This window comes from Lissotriton helveticus, chromosome 8 (assembly GCF_964261635.1).
Source record: "Lissotriton helveticus chromosome 8, aLisHel1.1, whole genome shotgun sequence".
Taxonomy (NCBI): domain Eukaryota; kingdom Metazoa; phylum Chordata; class Amphibia; order Caudata; family Salamandridae; genus Lissotriton; species Lissotriton helveticus.
Genome location: NC_136069.1, coordinates 1,591,430,073 through 1,591,449,713, shown reverse-complemented (window position 1 = coordinate 1,591,449,713; position 19,641 = coordinate 1,591,430,073). Strand labels below are relative to the sequence as shown.

The following is a 19,641-nucleotide window of genomic DNA, read 5'->3' as shown; positions in this document are numbered from 1 at the left end:
GGCTGCCAGAGGAAGAAGATCAAAAAACTTCCTTAGTGATCTGATAATCTGAAAACATGAGCCAGCTACGCCCACTACTTGGTGTTTGAATGAAAGTTGGTCGTCGAATTTAATCCCAAGGTTTCGGGCAGAAGCGATGGTATTAGGGGGAGCTTCTGCATCCTCGGGCCACCATTGTTTGGGAGAGAACAGATTTTGAGGTCCGAAGGGTAATATTTCTGTCTTCCCCGAGTTACATTTGAGGTGATTGTTATTCATCCACTCAAATGTAGCCTTGAGACAGTTCCTCAAGTTTTCTTCGGCCCCAGGCAGCTCCCTATCCAGCACTAAAATCAGCTGGGTATCGTCAGCGTACGATATAGCTGCAATCTGATAGGACGCAATCAGCTCAATCAAGGGGACCATATCAAGATTAAAAAGAACAGGACTCAAACTAGCGCCCTGTGGGACCCCTGAGCTGACAACCTTTTCCTCAGATTTGCAGTCACCTAGTACTATTACCTGACGTCTCTGAGAAAGGAAATTAATGAGCCATGCCAGCACCATTCCTCCTATACCTGCGTTTTCCAAACGGTCAATCAAGATTGAATGTGCGACCGTATCGAAGGCCGCCGATAGGTCGAGTAAAATCAAGACGGCCTTCTTCCCTTGGTCCAGTGCCATTCGTAGAGTCTCTGCTGAAAACAGGAGAGCTTACTTAGTCGAATGTTTGGACCGAAACCCTGATTGATTGGGGTGCAGGATGTTATTCTCCTCCAAAAAACTCGTAAGTTGATGGTTAACGAATTTCTCCGTCAGTTTAAACACCGCCAGGAGTAGGGAAATGGGACGCAGGTTAGACAGAGTAGTTGGGTCTGGCAGGGCTTTTTTCTGCAGTGGCAAAACTGCTGCACATTTCCAGTCTCCTGGGATTGCTGCTGTGGCCAGTGAGGAATTGATGATACTATTAATGGTTGGGTTTAGCTCCTCAACCAAAGTTTGCAGGACCATAGGCGGGCAAGGATCAAATGGGGACCCAGATTTTATGGCCAAAATAGCCTGATGTGAATCCTCCAAAGAGATATGCGTAAATGAGTCCAAGCGGGGGGTGTTGGTTGTCAGAACGTCTATCCTCAATTTTTCCAGAGTTGACGAGATGAAAGGTACAGATGGAAAATCCTTAGCAATGTCATGGATTTTCTTTTCAAAATAGTTAGCTATTGCGTTGCAAAGCGAGAGGGAAGATGGAAGCTCCTGAGAGAGTGCGGTGGGATTAATAAAACTCTTAACTATTTTGATAATCTCCTCTGTCCCTTATCCGAAGAAGAAATAGCCTCCAAGTAGTATGTTTTTTTTGCCAGCTTAATTGCGGCATGGTAGTTTTTGCGTGCCGATTTATAGAAATCACGGGCAGCTGGCTCATAACTCCTTCGCCACCTACGCTCCAAGGATCTTACTGCACTCAATTCGGTTTTTAAAGCTAATGTAAACCATGGGGCACTCTTTTTATTTGCGGGGCCACGTATAAATATTTGTGCTCATCTTTCTACAGGGCAGCATTTCTCTACAGCCTCTTAACCTCTCTGTGGCTTCATAGTTTGTTGATAGCACCATCTTTCATCCATGACCCTAGCCTCTGTGTATGTCCACAGTCTACTCATCTTTCTACAGCCCAGCATTTTTCACAGTCCTAAAATTTCTCCACAGCTTTGTTATCTCTCAACTCCTCCTCTTCACAACATGTTCATCTTTCGAAAACCCCCAACAAAGTGCACTGATTACCATACACACTACGTCCTACCGTTGCTTTCTTGTCTATTTATGCGTAGACCAAAACCAGAGCTTGATGTTCCACGTGCACAGCATGGGTGGTGGCAGTGGTTAATTTGTAAAACAAGCATTTGCAATGCAATAGGTCTCGTATTAGGAAAGTTTGAGCTATTGGTATTGTAAATGACAAATTTTTTATTTAGGTTTTGTTTTTGAAAATAGCGAAATTAATAGCTTTGTCATTTACCATGCCAATAGTTATAACTTTCGCAAATGTGACACCTATAGCATTTGTAATGCAATATGTGTTGTATTTACGTGACTTACATGTATTGATATTACAAATAACAATGGTTTTACATTTTTTAAATAATTAATACTTAAATAAAAGTCTGATGCTTGTGGATGTCTGACGCTTGTGGATGCCTGGCGCTTGTGGATGCCTGACTCCTGATGCTTGCGGATGTCTGACGCTTGCGGATGTCTGACGCTTGCAGATGTCTGACGCTTGCGGATGTCTGACGCTTGTGGATGTCTGACACTTGTGGATGTCTGACGCTTGTGGATGTCTGACGTTTGTGGATGCCCGACGCTTGTGGATGCCCGACGCTTGTGGATGTCCGACGCTTGTGGATGTCCGACGCTCGTGGATGTCTGGCGCTTGTGGATGTCTGACGCTTGTGGATGTCTGACATTTGTGCATGCCCGACGTTTGTGCATGCCCGACGCTTGTGCATGCCCGACGCTTGTGGATGCCCGACGCTTGTGGATGCCCGACGCTTGTGGATGCCCGACGCTTGTGGATGTCTGACGCTTGTGGATGTCTGACGCTTGTGGATGTCTGACATTTGTGCATGCCCGACGTTTGTGCATGCCCGACGCTTGTGGATGCCCGACGCTTGTGGATGCCCGACACTTGTGGATGCCCGACACTTGTGGATGTCTGACGCATGTGGATGCCTGACGCTTGTGGATGCCTGACACGTGTGGATGCCTGCCGCGTGTGGATGCCTGACGCGTGTGGAAGTCTGACGCGTGTGGATGTCTGACGCGTGTGGATGTCTGATGCGTGTGGATGTCTGATGCGTGTGGATGTCTGTTGCTTGTGGATGTCTGATGCGTGTGGATGTCTGTTGCTTGTGGATGTCTGTTGCTTGTGGATGTCTGTTACTTGTGGATGTCTTTTGCTTGTGGATGTCTGTTGCTTGTGGATGTATGTTGCTTGTGGATGTCTGATGTGTGTGGATGCCTGACGCTTGTGGATGTCTGACGCGTGTGGATGCCTGACGCTTGTGGATGTCTGACGCTTGTGGATGTCTGATGCTTGTGGATGTCTGATGCTTGTGGACCGCTGATGCTTGTGAATGCTTGACGCTTGTGCATGCCTGACGCTTGTGCATGCCTGCCGCTTGTGGATGCCTGACGCTTGTGGATGTCTGACGCGTGTGGATGCCTGACGCTTGTGGATGTCTGACGCTTGTGGATGTCTGACGCTTGTGGATGTCTGATGCTTGTGGACCGCTGATGCTTGTGAATGCTTGACGCTTGTGCATGCCTGACGCTTGTGCATGCCTGCCGCTTGTGGATGCCTGACGCTTGAGGATGCCTGATGCCTTTGGATGTCTGATGCTTGTGGATGCCTGACGTTTGTGGATGTCTGATGCCTGATGTTTGTGGATGTCTGACGCTTGTGGATGCCTGACGCTTGTGGATGCCTGACGCTTGTGGATGCCTGACGCCTGATGCTTGTGGATGTCTGATGTTTGCGGATGTCGGACGCTTGTGGATGTCTGATGCTTGCGGGAGGAGGGAGCGAGGAAGATCGAATGGAAAGGGAGAGACTATGAACAGAGTCCGGGAAGAGACAGAGGGAAGGGGAGGAGGGAGAGGGCATAAATTATAGGGGGAGGGTGGGATATAGAACCAGGGAAGGGATGGAAAGAGGTGAGAGAAAAGGAGGGAAGGCAGGGGAAAGGAGGGTGACTGGGAACGAGTGAGAAAAAAAGCAAAGGCAGGGAGGCCGAGGTACGGGTGAGAAGAGTGAAGTGTGAGACGAGGTGGAGACAGTGGGGGAAGAGTAATAGGGTAGGGAAACAAGCTTTTAAAACGCAAGAGGAAGAGAGCTGTTCACAAAAGTGTGCATTTAATACATTTGAAACTATACCGTTTACAACTCTGTGTTATTATTATTAAACTAGAGGAGCTATGGGGAGGGGGAAGGAGAAATGCGAGTCACGGCCGCCAGGCCGTGAAGTGTGAAGCAGTGGGCGGGGAACCAGATCCCTTTGAAGCTGCTGGGCAGAAATGCGAGTTAGGCCGTGAGGTGTGAACCAGTGGGCGTGGAGGCAGGAGCAAAGGGTAAGGGGAGCCTTTGAAGTGCAAGGCAGGGGGATAGAAGCGCGGTCACGAGGACGTGCACTTCTACAAATCCAGATCGTAAAAGTCAGCTTTGTGGTTTGATTGGAATAGGTCTCTCTACGAGACCTAACAAAAATAAGTGATGGGGTTCTCGTCTGGAGGCAGCTTGTACAAGCCCATTTCTCCTATTAGCACCACCTAAAACAGAACAAATTAACCAACTACTAACCATTAAAGTGGGGAGAGGATGTGGCGTAATGACCAGAGCTGCTGACTTTGGAGCTTGAGTCTCAGCATCGGCTCAACATCCTGTGAATCTAGGCAAATCACTTAATCTCCTGGTAAATGAATGAGTCCTTTACTGGTGCTCATGAAAAGCGCCAGTGTTGATTAAGTGCTGGCGCTGAGCACCAGAAACTACAGTTTCAAGTTAAGCTTTGGGTGGAGCCAGCTAATAGAACAGAAGTGTTCACATTTGTTCTTCGGGAGCAGGTGTTGGACAAATAGGAGTAGGGTATGGGTCTTGGAATGTGCTCTGCTACATAGACCTTCACACCCTCTATATTTGATTGTGTTTTCTACAAATGCTTCTAGAGTCTTTCAATCACAGTGCCTATGTCCAGATCCAGATATGCATGTTTTTGTAGTGAAAGATGTTATGGTCTAATGTGGTACATTTTTGGGCAATTGGAACATTTCACAGACCTATAGGTGTGCATCCTTCAAATAAGTCCATCGGGCCACCGTTCCACAAAAGCACATTGGTCCTTGAAGAAGGAACATAGAAGCGCTGCCCTGTGAGAAAGCGCTAATGGAGGGGAGTGATGCACCCCTATGCCTCTTACCGCCTCCACCAATGACCACTATGAGGATGTGAAGGGCAGTAGCAGAAACAGGGAAAGAGGATTGGGATAAGAGAGCAAACAGAGACACTAGATACCACCACCCAGACGCATCACTCTACTGGACAAGGACATTTGCAGGTCCAGTAGCTATCTAAAGGCCAAAGGAGATCTCTTAGTGATCTGCCTGGGAAGTTCTGCATCAATCCTTAACAGTGAAAGGACACACCATAACTGTACCTCTTTGTTCTGGTATGAAGCTGATATTCCGGAAACTGAAGCATAACAAGAGAGGAGTACCTATGTTATTTCTCCTCTATTGTTAATATAACTAATTCAAGCTCTACAACTATGCACTCTCTGATGAAGATAGGCTTAGTTTCTACTTGACTTTTGTGCAACTAAAAAAAATGATTAATTGGTGTTACTGTTCTGCAATTTCTACCATTTGAGATATAAATCACTTATATATCCTTTTCTAAGAACTCGCTGCACCTTACGCACAATAAACCCTAAGATCAAATGCAAACAATCCCTAACATATTAAACCATGCTTAAAGCCAAATGTTCAAAATAGTCAAATTGTGTTTCTCAACACAACTTGATTTTCAGGATAGTTCTCTGTATTCACAAAACTGTCCTCCATCAAAATCTCAAGGAAGCAAATGATCTTTGCAAAACTAAAACCTAACTCCAGGTAGGAAGATCCGGCCTGGTAGCAACACTGTAGCAGGACTGCATAGCAAAGATGCAAAGTTATAACGAATGACCTAAGATGGCCGACACATCTACTAAAAATGCGCGTGTTCAAAACCTACTGAGAAATGTAGTTTGTCGTCAGGGCACCATTACATAGTGCATTCTCCCAACCAGTGAGGCCTTATACCAGGCAGCGCTGACAGTCTGTGAAGACAGTGAGCCTTTTCTTCTCTGAAATTAACGTGACGTGAGTGGGTTTAGAGTATTGCATCACCACGCGTACAGAGCCGTATGTGGTAAGCGATGCTTCCCAACATGCCCCAAAGGACTGACTTGCAGGGTGGTACCAAATATTCTCTTAGCCTTTAGGCATGGGAGTCCTGCAGGCTCCATGACATGTGGGGCCCTCTGTCGTGTGCCAGATGCTGCAAGAAGTCATGGAGGTTGTAGGGGCCAGGTCTGCCCTATGGATGTCCTTTCCTTCTGGGCTGAGGATGTTGGAGAGTGTCTTTCAGTGCAAGTGGTGTGGGTAAACCCATGCACATCCTCATCAAATAGTATCTGTGGGGTGTAGACTCACCTGAAACTAATTAAAACCACTTTTCCAATTACTCTGCCAGGTGAGCAGCTCCATCAGGTTTGACATGGCTTTGTTGATGTCTGTGACTGTCAGACTCCTGGTCTTCAGTGACACATCAATGCTGGCCTTCTCAATCGCTCGACCCCTTAACCCCTTCCATGCTCATGACGAGCTCAGCTCGTCATGACCACATCCGTTTTCGTTGCTTTCCAGCACAGCAGGGGAAACTACCAAGCAGCGATGTGGTTAAATATTCCCCAATCCTGAACTATGGCAGGAAGCAAGTGAAAATAGTACATTTACCTGGTGAAAAACAACCAGTTGTAATGGGTAAGAAAACATCAAATTGCTTGCTCTCTAGCTCCTAATGTCCCCATCTTTTTTTAACATGTTCCATGTCTAAATTATTTTGCTTTCAGTATTCTTGAACAGCTTTCAAGTCTTGGGGAAGGGATGTAAATCAGTAGTTAATCCTCCACCTTGGCCTCCAGGTGTGCCTGGGAAGCTGCATCATCCTTCAGAGCAGAGCGGAACAGTCACCAGTTGAATCACGTCCAAGGTTACTTATGGTTTAATTCAGACAATGGTTTCTTTCAAGCGCTGGGTTCAGATTGTATGTACCTTTCTGAAAGCTACAGATTAGTAGGTACCTTTCTGAAACACCTGTGTTTTCTGCCAAGGTTTATTGTCCTAGTGTGCACCGGTCCAGAGCAGGCTAAATTGAGTATCGTTATGTGAATGAATTACGTTATTTATATTGCGTGAACAGCTACTCAAGTTGAGTGTCCCGGCGCTGCCACATGAGTAACATAGGGAGGAGGAGCGAGGACATTATTGACTGAAAAGATAGTTTTTTAGGGATTTGCGGATGGCAAATTGAGGGGCATATCATCAAGGACCGGCGATAATTATCGCGAATCGCACTTAGCGCAAAGATAATTATCGCCGGGTAACGTGGAATTTTATCGCTGAGATACCGTGCTATTAGCAACGCGTATCTCAAAAGCCATATAATTCCAAGCGCTAACTGCCAAATGTGAGATTATCGCTGGAAATCCAGGGATAATCTCACAAAGTTTGGCGATAGCTTGATGATAGGGCGAGGCATACTTAGCCATAATATCCACCTCGCACAGGATATCATGCCAAGTCAGTCTTGAAGCAGGCGTAAGGAAAGTAGCGGTAACCAAGGTTAGCGCTACTTTTCTTATCGCTATGCTTGTTAGCGTGCCCATTGATAATTGGAGAAATGTCGGTTAGCGACATTTCTCCAGTTATTTTGAGCAGGAACGCCCATTTTGCATTTCATTAGGTGGGCGTTACGGGAAAGGGCGCTAAGGCAAGGATTCACGCGATAGCGTGACCTTGCTGATATAGCGATATCATTATCACTTCTTTTCTGGCGAAAACAGCAGCAAAAGCGGCAGCAAAAGCGGTGATAATTTTTTATTGCTGCCTTGTTGATATGCCCCTAAATTCCTATGCTTCTATGCTGAATTGGGAGGCGGTTTCATTTTTTGGCGGTGCGTACTAGAAAAGAGGTCCCACCGCGTACATCTTGGTTTTTTGAAGCATGAGGCTTATTTGAGGTGAGTCTTACTGGACCGTGGTTGTCTTCTTGATTGGTCCTCTTTGATTCTTTTATTCAGATAAATAGGGCCAGCGTTTGAATGCCACAACTCTCACATTGTCTGCAATACTCCATGCATATGCTCTGGGTCACCCGCCATATCATGTTTGGAGCGTGTCTTCGAACCTCATGCACCATCTCCCATTTAGGACAAACTATATATCAGGGGCCCTTCCAGGCTTTCATAAAACACCAAGGGCCAGATGTAGGTAATCCCAGATTACCGATTCCTAAATACCGAATCATACCGATTCGGTATTTAAGAACTGGCAATCGGGATTTAGGTAATTTTACCGATTTTATTACCGAATCGGTATGATTCGATAATTACCGAATCGGTATTTACCGATTCGGTAATTGCCATTCATTCCTATGGGCCTGTAGGCCCATAGGAATTAATATAGGAATTAATGTCAATTACCGAATCGGTAAATACCGATTCGGTAATTGGGGGAAACATTGAAGGGTGGCAGGGTGTCACTTTGACACCCTGTTGCACCCCTCAATTGTGCAATTGTGCATGGGTGCACATGTTGCAGACATACATGCCCTTAGGGCATGTATGTCTGCAACATGGCACTGTTTAAAAAGCAAAAAAAAAATGCTTTTTAAAGGGTTTTCATTATTTACCGAATAACGAATTCTTAGACCCCTGTAGCACTGATTGCAGTGCTACCTATATGTCAAAATACAGAATCGGTAATTTTACCGATTCGGTATTTTACAGAATCGGTAAAATTACCGAATCTGTATTTTAACATGCCCCTACATCTCCATCTTCAAATACCGGTCGGTAACGGCCGAAATCGGCCGTTACCGACCGGTATTTGCCTTCCTACATCTGGCCCCAAATGTGTAGTCTAGAGGTGGGCGAGCCGCTGAAAGCTAGAGCCAGGCTCAAGCCTGAGGCCTGCCTCTGGCTCAGCTCGAAGTCCTGTTCGAACCTCGAGCCCATAACGAGCCGAGCTTTCATGTGGCTTTTGCCTTCCACCCTCCCTCTACCCTTGTGCACAAAGAGGTACTTTAAAAAAGCATTAACACTTGAGGTAAAAAAGGAGAGACAAATAAATGCTCATTTTGCGGCTGAATTGAACAAAGTGAAACTGAACAAGCATTGGAAATGCAATAGGTCTCGCATTAGAAAAGTTAGAACTATTGGTTTTGTAAATGACAATTTTTTTATGTGTTGGTCTTGAAAATAGCAAAATTAATAGCTTTGTCATTTACAATGCCAATACTTTTAACTTTTTCAAATGTGACACCTATAGCATTTGTAATGCAACATGTTTTGTATGTACTTGACTTCCATGTATTCATATAACAAATACAAATGGCTTTTAATTTTTTTAAATAATAATAATGATTGTGCAAGACTCATTGCAAACTGAACAGCAGTTGCATGGACAACCCCAAGTCCGTATCGAGATACGAAGGATAAAAGGCTATGCATGACTACACAACGAAATTGTGTTCTTTGTATCGACTCGGGAAGGATAAAAAGCAGACTCTGCAGTGCCGGGTTTCCAACCCTTGACTTGAAGGTGCCACTGTGAGGGTACATAGCCTCCTGAGCTGCCCACATATTCGAGGCAATGTGCACACAAATAGAGGAATAAACATTCGGATGGGTAAGAATGAATTCACAAATGAATGATTATACATTGGATGCCATCAGGGGATAAACAAGCACAAGTCTGCTTCCGAGTGAAGTGTTAATTCCTGAACCGTGGCTGATACAGTAATATTGCAAGAGGCACCTATTCATTAAGCTGCGGAGAAATAAGCGAGATCTAAACAATCAGTAGAAAATAAAAACAAGCATTGGCGGCCGAAAAAAAAAAATCGGTGCGAAATGAAGACAAGTCGGATGGGGTGGGGGGCGGGGGAGAAGGAAAGTGAGCAGCCTTTGATGAGCGAGTGGGGAGGGGGAAGGGGGGAGGAGAAACGAGAGACACAGCACGCAAAAAAAATCAGAGCGAAATGAAGACAAGTCGGATGGGGTGGGGGCGGGGGAGAAGGAGAGTGCGCAGCCTTTGATGAGCGAGTGGGGAAGGGGGTAGGAGAAACGAGAGACACGGCCTGGCGGCCGTGAAAGGGAAATCTTTGGGGAGGGGGAGGAGAAATGCGACACTGCCGAAAGCCTTTGATGCAGCAGGGGGCAGAGCGGATACCTTTCAACTGAAGCTGCTGGCGGCAGATGGCTGGCTTACATGTGCACGCGCATTTTAGGTCAATGCGCTTGCGCATTGAGCTTGCTTTTCACGGGCACTGCATGGAATCGCCCGATCGTTAAGCTCTGGTTAAGCCCCTATATTCTCGCAAGCTCAATGCGCAAGCGCATTGACAGGCGAGACCTAAAAACCTGGATAAATCGCTGCTTCCTGCTTATCCACACTGTGTGATCTTAGGCAAAGATTTTATTTCACGGATTCTTCTTTTTCTTCATTACGGCAAACAAAAGCACTTTAAAATAAGTGACTTCAGAATACCAACTTTATAAAAATCTATTCTTTTGATTTAATGCTATAATGTTGCTCTACCTATAAGACCCTGGGCCATATACAGGCTCACATAACAATGGTCTTGCCCCACAGTTCACTAATGGCTCTGTTGCCAGAGTGAGGATAGGAATGGTTCCAAGTTCATGTTTAAAAACTATCACTTTTAATAAGTACTTGTCAGTGTCGTTGTAGCGCCATAATCCTCGTAGGGAGAGGAGTGTACCCTGTCCAAAATGTACAAGCGGATTAGCTCTGGATGCCAGGATCTTTCTGCAGGCAAGCCCTGCAGCCACACTACAATAAACATGTCTTATAAAAGTTATTATCCTGCAGTTGGCGAAGAATGAAACCCACTCACTTTACTGTACAGGATGAAAAAACATTTACTAGAAAAGAAGCACAAAATCATCAATCTTCCTGCTAAAAAAATAGAAATTAGTGTCTTTGGCAGACTAATGGGGAACTGGATATTGAGCATTGCGTTAAAAAAATGGAATTCAGTGAGCCCGCCAGCGGAGATATTAATAAGATGTTCCAGAATTATCGCAGAAACGACTCTGTTAGTAAATGAGTTTATTGCTACAATCTCAACGTTGTCTCTGCACAGAAAACTGTGTGACCCTGGGCAAAACACATTATGCACAAATGTTGTTGGCCGGGTCCTAGTGTGTTTCTGCTCCTGTCTTGTGTCTCCAAAGCAGCTGGTGCTGGGTGTGAGCACCTCACACCATCCTGGTGTTGTCCCTGAAATCTCGCACTTGTAGCCTGACAGGCATCATAGGAGAAGCAAGACTACAAACTGCCTGTGTAAAAAGGTAAAACCAAGACAGGGTAAACGGTACAACTTGAAACCTCTGCTTCACTTCAAAGGGCTTCTAGACAGGGTTGGATTGGGATTGAAAATCGGCCCGGGCATGCCCCAAAAAAAAATCGGCCCACATTTGCCTAATCACTCCTCAAATCATTGCCTTGGTGTAATCTTATTAAAAAAACTTTAGGAGTTTTTTTGCACAATTGCACGCCTTCGTTTACAGTGGTGAAACAAGTGAGGCCACTTCTAGTCAGGCCCCCTGCCCCGCTCAGTAAGCACACATTAATGGGCCGGCCTGCAAGACAAAGGGAGTGACACCTCTGCCTGTTGCAAAACGGAGGTAATGAGCGCCCATCTGTACTTAGAAAGGCCACTCAGACACCCACTGGGCCACTGGCTGTATTCGTAAAATAGAGAAAGCGCCCAAATGGCCCCCAGACTGCTCAAAAAAGAGGCCCACAGCAGGAACTCGTACACCGGCCCCTTGGGCATTGCCCGAATGCCCGCATTACCAATCCGACGCTGCTTCTAGACCTTGAAACAGTTTTTAATTTGTAAAAAAAAGAAGTGCCAGGGCTCTCGTCAGGAGGCCACTACAGGTTGCACCCAACATTGCCCTGCTATGCTGCCAACGATAGTAACAACACAACTATTAACCACCACACTCCTACAAGTGTGACAATGCGGACTAATTCAGGCTTCAAAACTATATAAACTGCTTGGGCGGCAGGTAAAAGTCATCATTTTTATTGTTTATTGAATGAATAATTACCTATTGTTGTGGCCATCTCCAAATTAGCCAGACAGCGCCACCTTGTGGCTGATGCCACAAACGCTGGTGTGGAGAATTAAGTGCCGGTGCCGAGCACCGGAAACCACATGCTCAAATTAAGCACTGCCTTCAAAATACCTTTACATTAGTAAATGTACAGTGGAGCTGCGGATGTGATGACGTTCCCAAGCTTTATTAATTTGATCAAAACAGTTCCCATACTTTTTTATTTAATACACAATCATACCTGGACAGTTGAGTTGCTGCAGGTTGAAAAGGGAGAAGAAGCGTCTCCTCTCCCATGAAGTGAGAGAAAGGAGAGACAGCTAAAGGTGGAGGAGAGACCGCTAAAGGTGGAGGAGAGACCGCTAAAGGTGGAGGAGAGACAGCTAACGAAGAAACAAGCCTTTGCTCTAGGATGCCTAAAAGAAATGCAAATGTGTGCAGTTTGTTTATTGGCAAATCTGAAGGCTGCTTGGGAGTCAGTATAGATGTTAATTGCTTAATAGAAACTAGAATTTGCCTTTTTAAATCAAACCTATAAAAAAAATTGCAATAGGTACACTCTGCATCACTAAAAATACTTGAACGCACTCTAAAAATTTAAACATCTTTTTCACTTTTTGCAACAGCCTTTGTTCAACTTATCTTATACTGAGTGTCATACATGGTTTCAAACTAATAACTTACATAGTTTGCTGTGCTTTACGTCACACGCTTGGACTTTTAAGCACTTTAAAATGCGCGTCATTATTTAGCCAGGACACTAACCCGGATTCAAATCTGTGACCGTTCTTGGGTACACCCATATATATCAGAAGTGATGCATTAACCCTCTGAACTTTTTTACCAAAAAAATGCATTTCCTACAGATTCTTTTAAGTTCCTTGTGTTTTTCATTTGGGGTGTGTGCATTGCATTTTAGATGTGCTTACATGTAGGCCAAAGGCTAATAAAATCTTTACAGAATATTGTCTTCTTTTAGCCCCTTCTCTCACCCGAAACTTTTCAGACACTCACCCCCTGTCACAGATCTGGGTTGAATCCATCATCTTTCTTTAACTCACTTCACCACCTCAGTTCAGACCCAGCAATATGCAAATCAGTCTTGACCCTGTGCCTCATGGGAACAGGCCAGTTCAAACTGCAAAAGCCATGTCTTCAATGGACCGGAAATAAGCATCCTCCTGGGCCTGGGTAACACTCTTCATCAGCCAGGCTACCTTGAATCCAGTGGCAAAGTGAGCAAGGGACCTACGTCTGGGAATACCCTGCCAACTTAGGGCGAACAAAGCAAACACAAGGAGATGGACGGAGCACTGAAACTTTTCAGCCACTCACCCCCAGTCACAGATCTGGGTTGAATCCATCATCATTCTTTAGCTCACTTTGCCACCTCAGTTCAGACCCAGCCATATGCAAATCAGTCTTGACCCTGTGCCTCATGGGAACAGCCCAGCTCACTTTGCCACTGGATTCAAGCTAGCCTGGCTGATAAGAGCTACTAGCCCGAAACCGGTGCCAGGAGGCTTGTTTCCGGTCCAGGGAAGACATGGCTTGGCAGTTTGGGCTGGACTGTTCCCATGAAGCACAGGGTCAGACTGATTTGCATATAGCTCTGTCTGAACTAGGGTTGCAAAGCGAGCTAAAGAACAATGATGGATTCAACCCACTCCGTCCATCATCTCCTCGACCCCTGCATTGCCAGAAACCTTCAGACATTTCTGACTTTTTAGGCAGCACATTGACTGACTGAGTTATTTATAGAGCGCACTATTTTCGAGGCGTCTTGGCGCTAAATGGTGTGCAAGGACAACAACCAACAGCTACAGGGATGGGTTAAGAGCCATGTTTTCATTTCCTTAGTGGCATCTTTGAGTCCGCACTTACAGTGTCAAAAGCGGAACTACATGCCCCAGAATGCAACGTACTGTCCGTTGACTAGACAGGGGGTGGGGGGGCCGCAAAAGTGTCACACGTGGCAGAGCGCCACTTGGCAGCTATGCCAAATATTTGCTCCACAGGTTCCTGTTAACCTCCCTCCCTCTGAAAGCGTCCCCGTCAGTGGATAAGAGCCGAGGGGCTCTAGGACCTGCCGGAACGCCCTCCTCCCGGGCGTGTGTGTGAGAGCCTGCATGGGAGGGTTTCTGCTCTGACAGGCAGGTTCACCTCTGTGCATCGCCGCCCTCCGCTCTGCATCCTGGAAAACAGAAGCAACGCTGCCCTCCTGCCGCCAGCAGGCTCCGACGCACGGCTCCCGGCTGCACCTGCCGAAGGCACACACCCTGTGCTCTGGGGACGCGGGTGGCACAGGGGAGGCTCGCCTGGTTCACCAGCAGATCTTCCCTAGCAGCAGCCCCGGGCGCCCTCCATCACTTGATGCTGCTGAGAGCCACCTGTGGGCTGCATAGAGGGGCCGGAGAGCTGCCCGGGCGCGGGGGGCGCAGCCTCCTGGACCACAGCGGGTGAGGAGGAGAGAGCACGGAGCTCAGTGCCTGCCAAGCACGGAGGGTCGGATTAACCCCTGGCAGGGAGGTGCCAGGCTGCGGGAAGCTGCCGTCTAGCCTGGGGAGGAAGCAGCAGGTGCCGGCGCCCTCTTGGGTCCACCTTCACCCCATCTTTTGCAATCGGACCAAAGGAAGCAATTGGTGAGCCCGCCCTCTGCTCGGGATTTGGGGGGACTGATCCATGCTTTGGGGGACTTGTTTATGGAGCTTCAACATCTGATGATCTCGGCTCCCAGCTGCAGTTGACTTCACTTTTATTGCAATCTTTGCTGTAAGAAAATAATCGGTTAAAAAAAAACTAAAAAACAAGGTGCGCTGGGATTATTTGCGTTTTTGTTTAAAAGACTTCCAGGGGCCAGAGTGGCCCTTGTGTCCGGGAGGGCCAGGTTTGAGACCCTCCATTTGGGAGCTTTCGGCTGCCCCTTGACTCCCGTCTACATTCTTTGGAGCAGGTGAGGATTCGGAGCGCCGCCGCGTCGTGTGACCCTCTGCACCTCAGGATGACCCGGGAAAGCGTACAGATCCCCGATGACCGGGACTTCAGCAACTTCCGGACGGAGTGTCACTCGGAGGAGGGCTGGACCCAGACCTACCATAAGGGTGGGATCACGGTGTGGATTCAGATCCTGGAGGAGGAACGGTCCCTGCACAAGATCAAGGTAAGTGCCGGGGTGAGCCGGGATCTGGAGTCACGGTATGTGCGGCAGGGCCGAGGCGCGCTCTTTATTCTCCACTTCCATCTCCATGTCTTTCAATATTCACTGATCTTTAATTCTTTCAGCCTCTATTTCTCTTTCGATATTATTTCTTTTTAGCCCTTTCTTTCCTCTTCTCTTCTTGCTTTCGCTTTTTCCTTTTTACACAGTTTCTCTTTCTTTCTGCCTTTCCAAGTTGTCTTTACTACTTTCTCGCATTGTTCTACATGGCCCATAATGCAAACTCGTATTCGAAGCATCACAGGCTGTTTCCCAAGACGTGGGCAACTTGGCACTACCCACTCCCACTAGGAGAGTCTCTGTGGGGAAATCCCCCCCCCCCAAATACCTGAATTGGGAAAGATGAGAAATTCCAACATACATTCTAGACCCCCACCCCAACCCACAAGTGGTGCAGACGGAAGCAGGACCGCCCAATTGCATGTGCCAGCCGGGCCTGTGGCTCAGACCCTAAGATGGGCGCTGGAGTTCCCCTCAGCAGTCGCCATATGATGACTTAGTTTAAAAAAAAAAAAGTGTGAAGAGGGTGATAAATTTGGTTTCGCTCAGGGCGCTCTCTGATCAAAGGCCGGCTCAGGGCGAGAGAGGGTGTGTCTGCCATGTGGCCAATTTGTCATGCACAGGACACGCTCGAGCCAGGCCACGTGTGCGTGCGACAGGTCACGCATGCGTATACAACGTACAGGTGCGTCCCTGCTTCCTTCCTATAGTGGACACACCCAAGAATGGGCATGGCTAGTGCCAGGGCAATGCACTGACAACTCAAGGACGGTTAAAACAGATGTTGGATTTAACTAAGATTCTCGCGCGCCTACAAATCCCAGCATGCTCTTCAAGCTGGCATAAAACCAGGACTGTCTACAAACCTTGACATGGCCCACTTGATAGTCCAAGTTAAGAGGGAGCGTTGCATTTGAGAATGACGTGTTGCTTTGAAGTTAACCAACATATTTCTACATTTGCTTTCTTTTCAAGTTCTTTTGGTGCCCATGAAGGGTGTGAATGGTTACTCTAGTATTCTTTTTCCATTGCACACTGGGCTGCCATTCACTAAGGTTCTCAGCTGACTTGTCACCGAGGACAGGCTGCTCTCTTCCGGCCTTCTCTCTTACAGCTGTGTCTATTGGAGCAGGCTCAAGGCTGATTTGCATATGGGTGGATCTAATCTGAGGTGGAAAAAAAGAACAGTGGGCTGGAAATGCTACCCGAGCGATTTCCAGTGGTTAAACAAACTGGAACCATTACTCACCTCACATTTTGTGTGTTTGCTTTTCTTTTGCAAAACATCGTTTTCAGGTGGGTTAGTTCAAATGGACCCACTGACGTGTAAACAGGACTACAACTCCCAGAATGCATAAGGTTGCTAAACGAAAATCTAGGACTGGTGCCTTGGCAACTAGAGTCACCGGGTAACCTACCAATCTATGTTGGCATCACACTGGCTATTAACCTCTGGCTTTCGTTTAGAAAATCCATTCGTACTTAGTCTTTGTTTGTGGCAATGGAATCACTTGAATTAACACACTAGAGTATAATGATTAGTAAAGAAAAAAGTGGGGTCCTGCTGGCCTTGAGCCAAGTGGAGACCCAAGACTGGCGCTCTCATTAAGGGTCAGTAAGATTACTATCCTTGAGGGATTTGGCATTGCCTCTGCACCTTATGTTACAGACCTGATTTTACTTCATACATGTCTGAACCTGTAAAACTGCCTAATGCTTAATTTGAGCCAGTGGTTTCCGGTACTCAGCACCAGCACTTCATTGTCAACACCAGCACTTATGACAGTCTGCCACATGGTGGTGCTGTTTGTCCGATTTTGAGAGGAGCACAGCAACGGTGGTTTAATAATTAAATATACATTAAAATCACTAATACTGGCCACCCAAACCTATAGGAGTAGCTCGGGCGACATGCCGGTCATTAATAATGTATATTTAAAGTCTGACTTGTCGCACTTGTGGTGAGTGTGATGGTTAGTTGTGATAGTACCTTCAACGGCAGCACTAGTGGGGACAAGCTGCAGTGGCCTTCTGACAAGGGCTCTGGCACTTTTTTTTTTTTTTTACAAGTTAAGTACTGGAACCGCCCCTTGTCTAATGACGTTTTTCACCTGATTAGAGCAGGTGTAGTGTCCCTTGAAACACCCAATGAAAAGGACCCTAATTTCGGGTCTCCCATGTTCCTCTTCATAGTGGAGACGGTAATTTACTTGGCCAGATTCTAAACTGGCCGTGGTGGCGGCTCCTTTGAAGGCACAGAGACGTCCACCCTGCCAGTGGATATGGCAGCGGGTAGTCCGCCAGGGGAGTGGTGGTTATTACCAGCTGCCCGCACAGCTCTAAATCAGGGCCATAATTTCCACTGCAGTGAAATAGTTTGGGGGAGGGGCTAATGAACTTACACATGAGGGCAGGTGTCTTGTGAGTTGGTGCATGCATGTTTGTCAACCTCAAGGCAGTTTTTCTTCTTTTTATCAGGTATTTGATTTTTAGCATGAACCTAACTGCAAGGAACCAGTGCCCGGCGCGACAATCATTTTTGGCGCCCCCACACCCTATGACCGCCTCCTCGGATTCTCTTACTACCACTGATCAAAAGTGTCCCTCTTCTCTGCAATAATAAGCTACTGCTAAACAGAGCCCCCCCCCCCCCCCCCCTTGAGGTCAGCGCCCCCTCCACAGGTCAACGCCCTGTGCGGTCGCACCAGTCGCACTGCCCTAAAGCTGGCCTAGACCAGTGCTATGCTAATTATCCGCAGACTCCTGTGATTTAGCTGTTCCCCACTTCCTCACGTCATTCTGGTTTTTGGACTCCACCACAGAAAATACTGTTTCTGAACCTGCACCTCTTGAGGCATGGTATGCTCCCGCTGTAATAAAAATGTTCTCTGTGTCACTCTACTGTTCCTTGCAGTTGGGTGCAGAGAGATCTTTGTGCCCATCAAGTTTCATGCAGCTGCTCAGCAAACTTTTCTTTTTTACAAAAAGAAACTCCCAAAGTGGGAGTGTGTGTTTGTAAAACGAAATACCAATTACCCTGACACCCTCACACTTTTCTCCCAGGGGTCATTATTCATTTTTTCTGCTCGACAGTGCCAGGCCTTCCCTGCTGGTCCTGAACAGAAAAAAGTACAAAAGATTGTTCTCTCTAAATAGGGAAGGCAGTCTGATGTACCTACACGAACGGACCCAAGTGCTTTGGGCAGTCTCAGAAACGCCAGCTGGGGCGCCGCCAACTGTAACTTGGAGGTCCGCCCGCCCGCCTCTAAATAAAGCGCGTGCACCGTCAATTTGGCTGACGTTTGCGACAGAGTACCCTGTCTGCCAAACTCTAAATAACTCACATGACCACAAAGTTGTTACACTCAGACTACTGCATCAGACACTCAACTTTGTGAATTATGTCATCGGAAACTGTGAACTGCCTGTGGCACAGTTTCTAAAACATGCCCCCAACTCCCCTAACTTCTGCTAGGGCTCCTCCTGTACAACTCTCAATCATCAGCTAAACTTGTAGGACCTAAACAATTTTAGCTACTTTTTGAAATATTTCCATCCTGCTCTTTGACATCCTTCACAACCATAAAGTCCACCCTCCCAATGCCCGTTATCCAGCCCTGCAAACCCCGCTTGACGCACCATCTTTAATTAGTTGGGCTCACTGTGGAAACTGGTTTCTAAGTTGTTGACTTGCACCCACTGAATCTCCCTGACTAAGCTCTTCCCTGAGTGTATTTTACACACACACACACACATATATATATATATATATATATATATATATATATATATATATATTTGTTTTTTTTGGGGGGGCTTGAAACTAGCGGGCTTCCTGCCTCGCTTTTTTTTTGATGCGTATCCCTTTAACAGTGTCGGCTAGCAGTTGCCGCCAGTCACAAGCCGCGCAGTCTCATAGGTGACGCAGAGTATTTCAGCGGGTGACAGTGAAGGGCTTTATTCGCTGCCCGCTCAAGCCTGAACGTCACTCCGCTCGGCTGAGAGCTAATGTACCTCTCGTTTTGACGGGGACTGTCTGCCAGTAGGAGTCCATCAGCTACACTAGAGCCACCGGGATTTTTTTTCTGCTGAATGTTTTATGTGCTTGTCGGCTTCGAGTTTTGACACTGGGTACATGAATCGTTGGCAGTGCTTAATTTGTGCCAGTGGTTACAGGTGTTTGGTATGAATGAATGAATGAACAGGCATTTGCAACTCCAAGGAGTGTCCTGCGCTCTGCACCTCTACCCACAAATGGAAGGCATCAGCACTTCTTTTTTGGGGTTGGGACCTATTTTTTACCATCAGACGAGGACTCAGCGCAAGAAAGAGAAAGGCAGAAATGGGAGCAAGGAGGTGGAAGAGAAAGATAGGAAAATAGGGACAAAGTGAGCAAGACGGGATGAAAATCAACCTGCAAGAGTGAGATAAAGAGGCAGGGAGCGTCTGCTGGTGGAAGAACGAGACATGAGGTGG

At 46.8% G+C, this 19,641-nt stretch overlaps 1 protein-coding gene across 2 annotated transcripts in view; it reads left to right on the top strand.

Moving 5' to 3' along the window:
- Positions 1–14,093: 14,093 nt before the first annotated feature.
- The window catches only part of STARD10 (StAR related lipid transfer domain containing 10), a 344,653-nt gene continuing 339,105 nt past the window's right edge, over positions 14,094–19,641 (top strand). The window contains exon 1 of one of the 2 annotated variants that reach the window (XM_078658614.1): positions 14,094–15,108. In XM_078658614.1, coding sequence (XP_078514740.1) covers positions 14,950–15,108 — 159 coding nt within the window. In that variant the 5' untranslated portion in view covers positions 14,094–14,949. The remainder of the gene's footprint in view (positions 15,109–19,641) is intronic. The other variant, XM_078658615.1, reaches the window with a different exon arrangement.